Source organism: Alexandromys fortis, unplaced genomic scaffold (genome assembly GCF_014885135.2).
Source record: "Alexandromys fortis isolate MF-2015 unplaced genomic scaffold, M_Fortis_MF-2015_v1.1 scaffold_99, whole genome shotgun sequence".
Taxonomy (NCBI): domain Eukaryota; kingdom Metazoa; phylum Chordata; class Mammalia; order Rodentia; family Cricetidae; genus Alexandromys; species Alexandromys fortis.
In genome coordinates this window covers 1,007,100-1,022,713 of record NW_026067982.1, presented here as the reverse complement: position 1 = coordinate 1,022,713, position 15,614 = coordinate 1,007,100, and the positions used below count along the sequence as shown (strand labels likewise).

General features: G+C 41.9%; 1 protein-coding gene across 2 annotated transcripts in view; it reads left to right on the top strand.

The window, feature by feature from the left end:
• Exd2 (exonuclease 3'-5' domain containing 2) overlaps positions 1-15,614 on the top strand; it is a 37,582-nt gene that overhangs the window by 10,393 nt on the left and 11,575 nt on the right. Inside the window, exons 3-4 of one of the 2 annotated variants that reach the window (XM_050158639.1) lie at positions 5,290-5,546; positions 12,512-12,638. In XM_050158639.1, coding sequence (XP_050014596.1) covers positions 5,290-5,546; positions 12,512-12,638 — 384 coding nt within the window. Of the gene's footprint in view, positions 1-5,289; positions 5,547-8,085; positions 8,343-12,511; positions 12,639-15,614 lie in introns of both variants that reach the window. The other variant, XM_050158640.1, reaches the window with a different exon arrangement.

Here is a 15,614-nt window from a genome sequence, read left to right as displayed (position 1 = left end):
CGAGACAGGGTTTCTCTGTGGTTTTGGAGCCTGTCCTGGAACTAGCTCTTGTAGACCAGGCTGGTCTCGAACTCACAGAGATCCGCCTGCCTCTGCCTCCCGAGTGGTGGAATTAAAGGCGTGCGCCACCACCGCCCGGCTGACTTTATTATTTTTAAAATATTTTTCTATAACTGCCTATACCCATTTTCTTTTTTTCTCTTTTCTTTTCTTTTCTTTTCTTTTTTTTTTTTTTGTTTGTTTGTTTTGAGAGAGGTTTCCCTGTAGCTTTGGAGTCTGTCCTGGAACTCGCTCTGTAGACCAAGCTGGCCTCAAACCCACAGAGATCTACATGTCTCTGCCTTCGGAGTGCTGTAATTAAAGGTATGTGCCACCACTGCCCAGCTCCATTTTCTTTTCTTTCTTTAGCACCTAAGCACATTTTCAAGCATACTGTACTTATTCAGAGATTTTCTTAGTCTGGATCTGACTTTTTTTGTGTCTGCAGCATTTCTCTGATCACATGAATCAAACCTTAAATGACTAGACAATAGCTATGCTACCCACTGTGGATCTCTTAACACTTGGATCTGGCAGCTGGCTCCGCCCCTTTTGGGTTGATGAGAGCCAAGCCTCATGCCTATGGGCTACCAGCCTAGAGCCCGTCTATCTGCCCCAGCTCTGGAAAGAAGTGTCTGGACCTGCCCTGTGGCAGACTTTTCTAACTGGTTTCCTGTTGGTAGCCTGTCATTCAGGTGCTCTGCTGCATAGCAGGGCCTATTAAAGGAGCCTTGACTCTGTCGCCATGGTCAGTTGGGCTCCGTGTCTGGAACTTTTCTTAGCTTTATCAGACCCCTGCATTTGGATATATGGGCTGGGCCTCCATGTTGAATGTTAAATGTAGTTGGGCTTTCTCATCAGATCTTCTTTGGACTGCCAGCCCCTAAATAATGACATGGAGACTTATTATTATGAAAACTTGGCCTTTAGCTTAGACTCGTTCCCAGCTAGCTCTTATAACTTAAATTAACTGTCAGGGTCCAGCCTCGACGGGGTTTGCAAGTTCCAGGGTAGGGGCATATGGATTAGAAATGCCAGGTAGACAGAACAGAGATATGAACGAAAAAGACAGACACAGACTAGAATTGAGAGGGCAATCAGTGAATACTGAATTCACCCACATTTATTTTCCATATGCTTATATACCCCAATCCAAAAACGGGGGGAAGAAGGAAAAAGATTGTGTTCATTACACAAAGAATAAACAGAGCAATTGCCTCTTCAGTACCTGAAACATACCCTGAGTTAAGTATTCTGTTTATTTATGCAGGACATTCAGTGACCATACCTTAGACCAAGTATGTAGGCAGCCACTCCCTGGGTCAAATCTCCTGTCATCTCCTTGAAGGAGCAGGAATAGGCTTAAACTCTGAACTTTGGTCTGGGTGGACTGGGTTCACCTTTGTGGGCCATCTTAATACCCAAAACACCAAGTAACCACACCCTAGGTCAAGATATCTTTGTTAGTAGCCACACCTCAAGTCAAACCTCTTGTCAGTAGCCTTGAAGGAGCAAGAATAGGCCTGAACTCTCTGACCTCCAGTCAAGGTAGAACAGACCCACTCTATGGGCTCCCACAATTAACCTGTTTCTAATAATCTGTGTTCTGCCATGTGATTCTTTACCTCTCCTCCATTCTGTGTGTTTGACTCCCTCTGTATCTTCCTTGAGCCTAAATTCTAACCCTGAGTTCCTCTGTCTTCCAGAAAGTCCTGTCTAGTCTCTCCTGCCTGGCTATTGGCCACTCAGCTTTTTATTAAACCAATCAGAAGGTGCCTTGGCAAAGACACATTTTTACAGTGTACAAAAAGATTATCCCACAACAGGCTAATATTTTTACCTCTTGTGCCATCTCCCTAGCTCCTATTAACTGTTTTTTGTTTTTCAGACTGGGTTTCACTGGGTAGTCTATCCAAGCCCAAAACCCTATATCCCCAATTTCAACTTCTGAGTATTAGGATTATATATTCCTCATTCTTTTAAAAAATAAATTTATATTATATATTTTTAAATTTTAATTTATTTGCATAATTTTTTTAGGTATGAGTGCTCTGCCTGCTTGCTTGTGAGAGAGGGCTTCAGATCCCATACAGATGGTTGTAGGTACCATGTGGTTGCTGGGAATTGAACTCAGGACCTCTGGAAGAGCAGTCAGTGTTCTTAATCACTGAGAGAGCCATCCCTCTAGCCCTGAAATTTATATTATTTTATGTGTATGTGTGTGTGTGTGTGTGTGTGTGTGTGCGTGCGTGCGTGCAGGTGCAGCAGCAGTCTGAAGAGGGCATTGGATTCCCTGGAACTAGAGTTACAGGCAGTTGTGAGTTACAGGCATTTGGGTGCTGGTAACACAGCTTGAGTCTGTGCAGGAGCAGTAAGTGCTCTTAAACACTGAGTCACATCTGTCTATTCCTGACTCTTAAAGTTATTCTTGCTTTTTTGTGTTGGTTGACTCTTTTGAGACAGAATGTTGTTTATAGCCATGACTAGCCTGGTACTTCATTGTCAAGGTTGGTCTGGAACTTGTAGCAGTTCTCTTGCCTCAACCTCTTGAGTATTGGGATGACAGTCATACACACTATGCCTAAGCCTTATGCCATTTTTTTTAGAAGTTATTTCTAGTATTCATTGATAATAAGATACCCACTGTTGTGAAAATATCTTTTTTTTTTCAGTCTTGTAAAAATATTTCCTTTTGCCAGGTGGTAGTGGCACACACCTTTAATCCCAGCACTCAGGAGGCAGACACAGGCAAATTTCTGTGAGTTTGAGGCCAGCTTGGTCTACAAAGTGAGTTCCAGGACAGACAGGACTCTTAACACAGAGAAACCCTGTCTCAACAAAACAAAACAAAATTTTCTCTGAGTGTAGAATTTTAACTTTGTCATTTTCAAGACTGTGTTTCATTGTCTTCTGATTTCCATTGTTGCTGTTGAAGATAATCATCACTATTTTATTGATTCTTTGCAAGTAATCGATTTTTCCATAACTCTGAAGGTGCACTGAGTCTAGATTCAGTTTAGGAGTAAGAAAGCTAACAGAGGGGGCTGGGATGGCTCAGCAGATAAGAGTACTGACTGCTCTTCCAGAGGTTCTGAGTTCAGTTCCCAGCAACCACATGGTGGCTCACAACTATCTGTAGTGAGATCTGGTGCCCTTTTATGACCTGCAGGGATACATGCAGGCAGAACACTGTATATATAACAAGTAAATAAATCTTTTTTTTTAAAAAAAGAAAGCTATCAGATATGAGAACAATTTTTTATCGTTTTAAAATTTTATTTTAATTTATTTTCTTCTTTGTGGTGTGTATATGAGAAAGAGAGACAGACAGGGAGACGCATAGGTTTTCATTAAGCCCCAGTTGACTTAGAATTTGCTATGTAGATCAGGTAGTTCTCATACTCCTAGAGATCCACCTGCCTATACCTCCCAAGTGCTGGGATCAAAGGTGTGTTTCACCATACATGCAGCCAACTTTCTTCTGGGGATATGTGAGTAGCTCCAATTGGTAAAGCAGTGCCTAAGAAGAAAGTCTAAGGTTTTGGTGAGTTAAATCATGGCTGTGCTGAACCATAAGGTAGAATTTAAGAGCAAAGACATTTTGTTTTTAGTAGCAATTCTTTTTTTTTTTTTTTAAATATTTTTTATTATGTATACAGTATTCTGTCTGCTTGTATGCCTGCAGGCCAGAAGAGGACGCCAGACATCATTACAGATGGTTGTGAGCCACCATGTGGTTGCTGGGAATTGAACTCAGGACCTTTGGAAGAGCAGGCAATGCTCTTAACCTCTGAGCCATCTCTCCAGCCCTTAGTATCAATTCTTGATGATATTGACTATTTTCTCTTGATAATCTTGATTGCCTCAAGTATGAAATATTTTTTCCCAATACTTGTGACACTGTGTTTGATAATACCTTTGCTTTTTCCATGTCACTTTCTGTGTGTGAGAGTTTGGTCTATATGTCTCCTCTTTCTGAAAGGTTCCAAGTCCTTTAGGCCAGGACGGTGCCAGCTGTAACTGTAGGTAGTGTTGTGAGCCTCACACATGACTAGCAGGCAGGGCTCCTCAGCCTCCCCACTGCTGATATGATTGGCAGATGGTTCTATGTTGTGAGTAGCTGTTGTGAGATGTGTACTGTTGGGTGTCTTGTGATATTGGATGCACAGCAGTGTCTGCCTCCTGCCTGCTAGATGCCTACATACTCCCTTCTTGTATTGTAATGATCAAAGATTTCTCCAGACTTAAATTTCCCATGCGGGCAAGATCACTGTCCCTTCAGAATTACTGTTGTAGACTCTGGGAAACTTGAGTGTTACTATCAGACTTGCCATTATCCCATCATATTTGGTAAGCTGTTTTACCTATGGGCTGAAAGTTTCTTTTTCTAAAAAGTAAGAAGGAATTTATTGGGTGTTTGTCTGTTTTGTGGATTGCTTTTGGAATCCTTTCTAAACCCTTGAAAACAGGAACAAGTGTTGTCTGTATGTAGTTTTAGAGACAACATTTTCTCAGACTTTCCTTTGGGGGTCATACCCCCAGAAGATTTAACATTGTTGTAAGTATATAGATAATATGCATAGTTATTTTCTTCTCTTAAGATATAGTAGTCCTTCCTTATGTTCAGTATGTGTGCTTTGTTTCTTTCTTTGATAAAACTCCGTTTGTGACTTTGTCCCACCAGGATCTATTATGCCGGCAGAGCTGTGCTCTGCATTATGTTATGCTTTTGAAAAAGGTTCTCAATATATAGCTTTGGGTGGTTTAGCTCAATATGCAGATCAGGCTGGCCTCAAACTCATAGATTACCCCATATCCCATGCTGGGATTAAAAGCAAGCACCCCTTGCCTGGCCTCTACTTCCTTTTGAAACTTGTCTTTTAAGGCAAATGAGGACATGTGCAATAGAGCACTCAGGTATGGTGCTATTTAGTACTCTGCCCTTAGCCTTTTTCTTAGCCTTTGGAGCCCAGCATATTTTCTCTGACTGACAGTGTGGGCCCCAGAGCTCCTGAGTAAGTTGGTCACTATTTATGGACTGGAGCTGACCCTGTGACGCTTATTCAGACTGCTGCTTTATAAGGCCTCATCTGTTAGAACAGGTTCTCCTTGCATTTAACCTCAAATCCATTCTGCCGCTTCCTTTGGGAAGCTAAGGACATATTTCTTAGGTCGGTTTTTTAGTCAGTCTCCTTTTGTCGTGCTGCTGTGCAAGGATGTGAACTGTGCTCTGTTTTGTTTTTTTCCCAGGTGAATTTGGAAGGCAAAGCTAGTCCTTTGTCACTCCTACAGATGGCTTTCCCGAGTGGCTTCTGTGCATTGGTTCGCTTGCCTCGGCTGATCTGTGGAGGCAAAACACTACCAAGAACGCTCTTGGACATCCTGGCAGATGGCACCATCTTGAAAGTAGGAGTGGGATGCACAGAAGATGCCAACAAGCTTCTGCAGGATTATGGCCTCATTGTAAGGGGGTGTCTGGACCTCCGCTACCTAGCCATGAAGCAGGGGTATGGTTTGTATGCATGTCAGGATGCCTGTGATGGTGGGGCAAAAACTGTATATGTTGTAGTTACTGGGGACTGATACTAAAGGCTTTGAAAATGCATATTGAACTCGTGAGGAGACATACCAATGCCTGAGAAAAGTCCGGTTGGCTAAAATTACTTTTTTGATAAACCTCTAATCACTTGTGAAGAAGTAGTTATGAACCAGTAGCCCACTGGCTAAGTTGGAGCTTTAGAGTTTATTTTTTTCCCATGTGAAGTCTGTTTTATATCCAGAAAACTAAGCATAAGAGTCTGTATTTGTGGCTTTTCTTCAGAAATGACCCGACTTCAGAGTTCTGGGTTGTAGGGGGCTTTCCCTTTTTGATTTATGTACTCAGTTTAACTTCCCAAGTCTTCACCACTCCTGTGGTAAACCTGACTTGTGGTCATCACTTGCATTTGCAAACCAGCCTTAGGGCCACATAATGGTCAGTCTTGCCTTTGACTTGGAGAGAGACTTCTCTTCTTAGCCTTTTCTTCTATGGAAACTGTTTCATTCCATCTTTCGGGGTCACACTTAATTCCTCAGTACATGCACAGTCCTCATACATTATCTACTTACTTAAATTTTATTTCTTTATTTATATTTTTATGTGCATTAGTGTTTTTCCTGCCTATATGTTTGTGTCTGTGGAGGCCTGAAGAAGGCATCAGATCCCTTGGAAGTGGAGTTACAGAGGGGTGTGAGCCACTATGTGGGAGCTGGGAACTGAACCTGGGTCCTCTGCAAGAGAATCAAATGCTCTTAACTGTTGAACCATCTCTCCAGAAACCACAGTCCTCATTTATACTCTCTGTGCATTTGGAGACACTTAAAATGAATGTATGTAAATTGAAAGTGCATTGAATTCTCTGAGATGAGGCAGGAGAGTATGAGTTTGACGCCAGCATGGGCTAGGTCATGAGCACCTGTCTCAAAAACACCCAAAAGAGAATTAGGCCAAAGGTGAATATTATCATGAAATGATAATATACAATTTGTGGTTAGAAATAAGAATGTGTGTTTGGATACACATGCATGTGTGCATGTGTGCATGTGTGGAGGCTGAGGTCACTGTGGAGTGTTTTCTTCAATTGTTCTTTATCACATTTTGTTGTTGAGACAAGGTCTCAACATGTAGCCATGACTAGATAGAACTCACAGAGTCCTACATGCCTATCTTTTGCCTCCTGAGTGCTGAGATTAAAGGCGTGTACCACCACTGCCCAGCCTTCACTTTATTTTTTGAGACGGAGTCTCTCACTCAGTCTGGAGATCACAGATTTGACTAGACTGACTGGCCAACAAGCCTCTCTCTCTGCTTACTGGCACCAGGATTATAGGTGCATTCTGCCACACCCAGCCTTACATGGGGCGGGAGGTCAAAGTCAGGTCCTTATGTGTAGAGATAGGAGTGGCGGGGCTGCGTCCCTGGCACCCGGCCGCCCGCATAGCTAGGTTATGCCCCGAAATAATTACACGGAAACTGTATTCTATTAAACACTGCCTGGCCCGGCTAGTTCCAGCTTCTTATTGGCTAGCTCTTACATATTGTTCTAACCCATTTCTAATATTCTGTGTAGCCCACGAGCTGGCTTNGCCATTATCCCATCATATTTGGTAAGCTGTTTTACCTATGGGCTGAAAGTTTCTTTTTCTAAAAAGTAAGAAGGAATTTATTGGGTGTTTGTCTGTTTTGTGGATTGCTTTTGGAATCCTTTCTAAACCCTTGAAAACAGGAACAAGTGTTGTCTGTATGTAGTTTTAGAGACAACATTTTCTCAGACTTTCCTTTGGGGGTCATACCCCCAGAAGATTTAACATTGTTGTAAGTATATAGATAATATGCATAGTTATTTTCTTCTCTTAAGATATAGTAGTCCTTCCTTATGTTCAGTATGTGTGCTTTGTTTCTTTCTTTGATAAAACTCCGTTTGTGACTTTGTCCCACCAGGATCTATTATGCCGGCAGAGCTGTGCTCTGCATTATGTTATGCTTTTGAAAAAGGTTCTCAATATATAGCTTTGGGTGGTTTAGCTCAATATGCAGATCAGGCTGGCCTCAAACTCATAGATTACCCCATATCCCATGCTGGGATTAAAAGCAAGCACCCCTTGCCTGGCCTCTACTTCCTTTTGAAACTTGTCTTTTAAGGCAAATGAGGACATGTGCAATAGAGCACTCAGGTATGGTGCTATTTAGTACTCTGCCCTTAGCCTTTTTCTTAGCCTTTGGAGCCCAGCATATTTTCTCTGACTGACAGTGTGGGCCCCAGAGCTCCTGAGTAAGTTGGTCACTATTTATGGACTGGAGCTGACCCTGTGACGCTTATTCAGACTGCTGCTTTATAAGGCCTCATCTGTTAGAACAGGTTCTCCTTGCATTTAACCTCAAATCCATTCTGCCGCTTCCTTTGGGAAGCTAAGGACATATTTCTTAGGTCGGTTTTTTAGTCAGTCTCCTTTTGTCGTGCTGCTGTGCAAGGATGTGAACTGTGCTCTGTTTTGTTTTTTTCCCAGGTGAATTTGGAAGGCAAAGCTAGTCCTTTGTCACTCCTACAGATGGCTTTCCCGAGTGGCTTCTGTGCATTGGTTCGCTTGCCTCGGCTGATCTGTGGAGGCAAAACACTACCAAGAACGCTCTTGGACATCCTGGCAGATGGCACCATCTTGAAAGTAGGAGTGGGATGCACAGAAGATGCCAACAAGCTTCTGCAGGATTATGGCCTCATTGTAAGGGGGTGTCTGGACCTCCGCTACCTAGCCATGAAGCAGGGGTATGGTTTGTATGCATGTCAGGATGCCTGTGATGGTGGGGCAAAAACTGTATATGTTGTAGTTACTGGGGACTGATACTAAAGGCTTTGAAAATGCATATTGAACTCGTGAGGAGACATACCAATGCCTGAGAAAAGTCCGGTTGGCTAAAATTACTTTTTTGATAAACCTCTAATCACTTGTGAAGAAGTAGTTATGAACCAGTAGCCCACTGGCTAAGTTGGAGCTTTAGAGTTTATTTTTTTCCCATGTGAAGTCTGTTTTATATCCAGAAAACTAAGCATAAGAGTCTGTATTTGTGGCTTTTCTTCAGAAATGACCCGACTTCAGAGTTCTGGGTTGTAGGGGGCTTTCCCTTTTTGATTTATGTACTCAGTTTAACTTCCCAAGTCTTCACCACTCCTGTGGTAAACCTGACTTGTGGTCATCACTTGCATTTGCAAACCAGCCTTAGGGCCACATAATGGTCAGTCTTGCCTTTGACTTGGAGAGAGACTTCTCTTCTTAGCCTTTTCTTCTATGGAAACTGTTTCATTCCATCTTTCGGGGTCACACTTAATTCCTCAGTACATGCACAGTCCTCATACATTATCTACTTACTTAAATTTTATTTCTTTATTTATATTTTTATGTGCATTAGTGTTTTTCCTGCCTATATGTTTGTGTCTGTGGAGGCCTGAAGAAGGCATCAGATCCCTTGGAAGTGGAGTTACAGAGGGGTGTGAGCCACTATGTGGGAGCTGGGAACTGAACCTGGGTCCTCTGCAAGAGAATCAAATGCTCTTAACTGTTGAACCATCTCTCCAGAAACCACAGTCCTCATTTATACTCTCTGTGCATTTGGAGACACTTAAAATGAATGTATGTAAATTGAAAGTGCATTGAATTCTCTGAGATGAGGCAGGAGAGTATGAGTTTGACGCCAGCATGGGCTAGGTCATGAGCACCTGTCTCAAAAACACCCAAAAGAGAATTAGGCCAAAGGTGAATATTATCATGAAATGATAATATACAATTTGTGGTTAGAAATAAGAATGTGTGTTTGGATACACATGCATGTGTGCATGTGTGCATGTGTGGAGGCTGAGGTCACTGTGGAGTGTTTTCTTCAATTGTTCTTTATCACATTTTGTTGTTGAGACAAGGTCTCAACATGTAGCCATGACTAGATAGAACTCACAGAGTCCTACATGCCTATCTTTTGCCTCCTGAGTGCTGAGATTAAAGGCGTGTACCACCACTGCCCAGCCTTCACTTTATTTTTTGAGACGGAGTCTCTCACTCAGTCTGGAGATCACAGATTTGACTAGACTGACTGGCCAACAAGCCTCTCTCTCTGCTTACTGGCACCAGGATTATAGGTGCATTCTGCCACACCCAGCCTTACATGGGGCGGGAGGTCAAAGTCAGGTCCTTATGTGTAGAGATAGGAGTGGCGGGGCTGCGTCCCTGGCACCCGGCCGCCCGCATAGCTAGGTTATGCCCCGAAATAATTACACGGAAACTGTATTCTATTAAACACTGCCTGGCCCGGCTAGTTCCAGCTTCTTATTGGCTAGCTCTTACATATTGTTCTAACCCATTTCTAATATTCTGTGTAGCCCACGAGCTGGCTTACCAGGGAGGATCTTAACCTGCATCTGTCTGGAGCAGGAGAATCATGGCGACTCCCTATTCAGCTTCTTTTTCCCAGCATTCTCTTCTGTTTACTCCACCTACCTAATTTTCTGTCCTATGAGGGCCGAGGCAGTTTCTTTATTATTAACCAATGAAAGCAACAGATAAGATACAAGACCCACCTCCATCACTTATGTTACATGGTAAGCATTTTACGTACTGAGTATTTTCTTCAGAACAAGAATGAAACTTTTTAAAAATATTTATTTATTATGTATACAATATTCTATCTGTCTGTATGTCTGCAGGCCAGAAGAGGGCACCAGACCTCATTACAGATGGTTGTGAGCCACTATGTGGTTGTCGGGAATTGAACTCAGGACCTTTGGAAGAGCAGGCAATGCTCTTAACCACTGAGCCATCTCTCCCTCCCAAGAGCTGTTTATTTTATTCAAGTGTGCCTGGCCTTTATGTGTTTTCGGTCTCGGGCAATGAGATGTGACTGTTGACTGCTTATTTGGTAAGGGATGGCTTCTGGTTCTTCTTATCACAGTGGTGAGAGAACTATGCTGTTACACCAACAGGGGCCTTTGCCTGCCAGCCTGCTGCTCTGTAACTTCCAGATGCTCACTCTGGACCATTGTCACATGCTGTCTGTTTTCATGTACTGATTTTCCTTGTTACCATTTTGTTATCAGGGATTGAATCCAGGGCCTTGTGCATGCTAGGCAAGCAGTCCTTCACGTTGTTGTTGTTTTTAGTGCTGACGGGGCTTGATCCCAGGGCTCCATGCTAGAAAAGTGCTTTGTGAACTAACCTGAAACTATATCTCTTGCCTACTTTTTGCTTTTTTTAAAAAAAGGTGTGTCCATTAGGACTTTTTTTTTTTTTTTTGACAGGTTCTCAACTATGTGCTCTTACTTGCTTGGAACTTATTGTATAGACCACCCTGGCCTCAAACTCACAGAGATCCTCTTGTCTCTGCTTTCCATATGTTGGATTAAAAGTATGTATTTAAAAAAAAAAAGACACGGTCTCATGGTCTGGGAAGATGACTTAGTGGGTAAAAGTGTTTGCCATGAAAGTGTGAAGACCTAAATTTGAATCCCCAGAGCCACATAAAGTCCGTGAGGTAGTGCGTATCTAAATCCCAGAGCCCCTGTATGTTGTGAGAGGGGGAGACAGAATCCCAGGAAGCTCCTGAGTCAACTAGCCTGGCAGATGCAGTTGTGAACAGCAGAGAGAAGATGAGGACAGGTATTCAAGGTTACCTCTGACCTCCAAATGCATACTGTGGCACATGTACACTTACATTAACATGAATGTGCACAAACATGTACATACATATACATGCCCAAAGATTTAAACATTTCAAATGAAGTAATAAATAAGGTCTCAAGTAGTCCTGCTGCTCAGGACCTCCATGAAGCTGAAGATGATCTTGAGCCCCTGATCTTTTGCCTTCACTTCTCAAGTCCTAGAATTACAAACATGTCCCACCATACTTGCTCTCTTGGTGTTTTCTGTGTATGTGAATTTCATTCTATTTACTTAAAATTGTATTTATTTGTGTGTGTGTGAGTGGGAGGGAGTCTCCCCCTTCCAAGGTACACATGTGGAGGTTAGAGGACAACTTACATGAGTCCATTATTTCCTTATACCTTGTGGATTGGTGATTAAACTCAATTGTCAGGTTTGGTGGGAGGTGCCTTTACTGCACCGTCTTACTGGCCCACTGATGTTTTCTTAATTCTACATGTATCTCTTGGTTAGTCTCTGATTTTAGAAGATCAACAATGGAATCCTTTTTGTTAGCCCACAGCAATTTTTACAAATGATTTATTTGTTTATGTGTTCAAGTGTTTCCCTAGCATGTATATATAATACTCCACATGTGTACTGTTTCTGAAGGGGCCAGAGAAGGTGTTAAATTCCCTGGAACTGGAGTTACAGATGGTTATGAGTTGCTGCATAGGTGCTGGGAACCAAATCTGGGTTTTGCAAGACCAGCAAGTGCTCTTAACCTCTGAGCCATTTCCCCCACCCCCTGCAGCAGTTTTAATCTGAAAGTTTTGAAGAGCAGAAACAATTGTTGATTTTTACGCCTTTACCTCCTAGATGGCAATAGCTTTGTCATATTTATTCATGTATAAAAAGTAAGGCATGAGTACCGCTGAAGGACTCTTTGTCTGTTTACAATTCTTGCCACAAATAGTGCTGCAGTGAGCATCCATCCACTTAAGAACCTTTGTCCTTTGGCCAAACTACCAGAAAAGGAAATGCTAGATCAGAGAATTTTTGTATTTGAGTTTTTGATAGTTATTTCTTACTAAACTGTTTTTATAATGATCATAAAGATGTCCAGTTCACAAATTTATTGATACTAGATGTACTTGTTTAAAAAAAAAAAACATTGTAAATCTGATAGCAAATCACCACTTTCTTTCATTTCTTTTGCTTATTTGTCCTCTGTTTATTGGTCATTTAAAAAATTTTTTCTATTCATGCCATTTGCCCATTTTTGATATATGCTTTTATTTATTTCTTGTAGAAGCAGTATACTCTGTAATGGGCTTAGCCTGAAGTCACTTGCTGAGACTGTTTTGAACTTTCCACTTGACAAGTCCCTTCTACTTCGTTGCAGCAACTGGGATGCTGAGACTCTTACTGAAGACCAGGTACTTTTATCGGAGTAGTTGATTCTAACCTTCAATGTGAGTATTAGGTAGAGAGGCCTTAAAGTAGACTGACTGTCAGATGATCCTCAAGGTAGTAATGTTCATGCTGCTTAAATAAAACACTCAAAAGTCCTATTGTATTTTAGTTTTGAGTGTGCTGGGCACTTCAGAAAATATAGGTTTTTTTTTTCCTAAAAATACAAATGCATAAATATTAAAGTGCTATACCTCTCACCATAAGAAACAGTAAGCAGGTCTCTGCCTGTCTCACCCCATTCCTTCTTTTGCTCTTCCTTCTTAGAGGGGACCACTTTAATTTTCTTTTTGGTAGTTACCATTATACTTCTAGATTACATACATGTGTCAATCTTTCTTATTTGTGCATAGTATATTTTGACTTTGTTTTAGTTAAGGTTTCATTGTTGTGAAGAGACACAATGACCATGACAACTCTTTTATAAAGGAAAACATTTAGTCAGGGTGACTCACAGTTTCAGAGGGTCAGTCCATTATTATCATGATGGAGAGCATGGCAGCATGCAGGCAGACACAGTCCTGGAGTAGTAGCTGAGAGTCCTACTTCTTACATGTAGCAGGAAGTTGACTGAGACATTGGGCAGTACCCCGAACATAGGAAACCTCAAAATCCACCCCTACTGTGACACACTTCCTCCAACAAGGCCATACCCACTCCAACAAAGCCATACCTCCTAATAGTGCCTCTCTCTATGAGATTATGGGGGTCAATTACATTCAAACTACCACAGACAACTTCTTTTTCTTTTCTTTTCCTTTCTTTCTTTCTTTCTTTCTTTCTTTCTTTCTTTCTTTCTTTCTTTTTGTTTTTTGTTTTTGAGACAGGGTTTCTCTGTAGCTTTGGAGCCTATTCTGGAACTAGCTCTTGAAGACCAGGTTGGCCTTGAACTCACAGAGACCTGCCTGCTTCTGCCTCCTGAGTGCTGGGATTAAAGGCATGTGCCACCACCGCCCCGGCTTTTTCTTGAATTTTCAAAACAGGGTTTCTCTGCATACCCTTGGCTATCCTGGAACTCACTCTATAGACCAGCCTGGCCTTGAACTCACAGAAATCCACCTGCCTCTGCCTCCTGAGTGCTAGGATTAAAGCACCCCCCCCACCATGTTTTGACTTCTTATACAAAAGTTATTGCTTAGGACTCTTTCAATTCCTGGGTCCTAAACAAGAATTTATTCCATACCCAATATCCCCAATATAGATAGATAGTCTTTTCATCAGAGACAATACTTTGTTTTCCCAAGATATAATGTTTGTATTTTTGTTTGTTTAATGTTCTTTACACTATTGAATTAACTCCAGCCTGTTTAGCAGAATTGTGGCTCTCTTGGCTGTCCCAGATTGAGTAACTATGAACACTTGTCCTGTTTCCTGTGGTTCTGTCCCTACAGCCCACTGCTGTCCCCCTATGGTCTTCTGTTGTGGCGCTTTGCTGTCCTCCTACAATCCTCTGCTGCCCTGTTGTGGTCAGGAATGTTGGCTCTCCAGACACACTGCCCACCACAGACTGAGCTTGTGTCTTCTCTACCTCACTTCTATAGTAGATCCTGCGGTGTTTAAATCCTATGTCTTTTCCTTTTCTTACCCTGCATGTCTGAAAGAATAAGTGATTTCCCTCTCTTAGCCAGTGGTTTAGCTATTAGCAGTTTAGGGCAGAAGCCATTTTCTTCAGAACTCTGAAGGGCCTGCTCCTTGTGTTCTCACTGCTAACATTCGAATGTGTGACTGCTCTTTCTGCAAGCTCTTTTTTGTCATTTCTTGTTTGAAATCCTTGATGACTCACTCATGGTGGTAGGAGTTAGTGGACCCTTTCTGTCTGCATTCTCCTATCTTCCAGGAAAGAATACTCAGATTATTTTCTTTGAAAATTTCCTACTCTCCTTTTTTGTTTTTAGAATCTTTTTTTTTTTTTGGATGGTGATGATTGGATCCCACAAATTGATCCTTTTGAGACAGAGTCTTATGCTGTCTTGTCTGTCTCCATCTTGGGGTAGGTGTGCTAGATTCATGCTACTGCATCTGGTTCTGAGGTTGGAGCTCAGGTAGCCAGGCTGGCACAGCTAACACTTTTACCTATAGCCTACCTCTTCAGCCCTGAGTACACATTATTAAAATAGCTTTTTGTTTCTATTTAATGGATGCAATATCTTTGTATTGGGGCAAATGTATTGAGTTTTTCTTTGGACTACCAGCTCCCAAATAATGACACAGAGACTTCTTATTAATTATGAAGGCTTGGCCTTAGTTTAGGCTTATTCTAAGTAGATTCATTTATATTAATTAACCCATTTACATTAATCTACATTTTGCCATGTGGCTTGTTTACCTCTCCTTAGTACCATATGTCCAGCTTTTTCTGAGTCTGGCTGATGAATCTCTTCCGCCTCTAATTTTTTTCCCCAGAAGTTCCACTTATCTTCTCCTGCCTAGCTATTGGCTGTTCAGCTTTTTATTAAACCAATCAGAAGGTGTCTTAGGAAGGTGAGGTAAACAGAGACATATCTTCACACAAATACTATCCCAACATAGAGTAGTGAGGATTTCTTCCATTTCCTGCATCACCTCCTTTTCCTCAAAATTCTTTCTCGTAAATGCTTGTTTTGGTCCTTGGCTTTCATGTTTTTTTCCCAGATGTTTAGAACCTTGGTTGTCATCCATATTAAAGAATGAGACGTAAGAGTAAAGCGTGTGGATTTCATGACATGCTCTGGGCCTGGACTTAGTTTCCAGTACCACCCAAAAACCAAACAAAAAAGACATAAAAGCTGATTTAAAAAAAAAAATCTCAGGCCAGGTAGTGGTGGCGCACGCCTTTAATCCCAGCACTTGGGAGGCAGAGGCAGGCGGATCTCTGGGAGTTCGAGGCCAGCCTGGTCTACAAGAGCTAGTTCCGGGACAGGCTCCAAAGCTACAGAGAAACCTTGTCTCGAAAAACCAAAAAA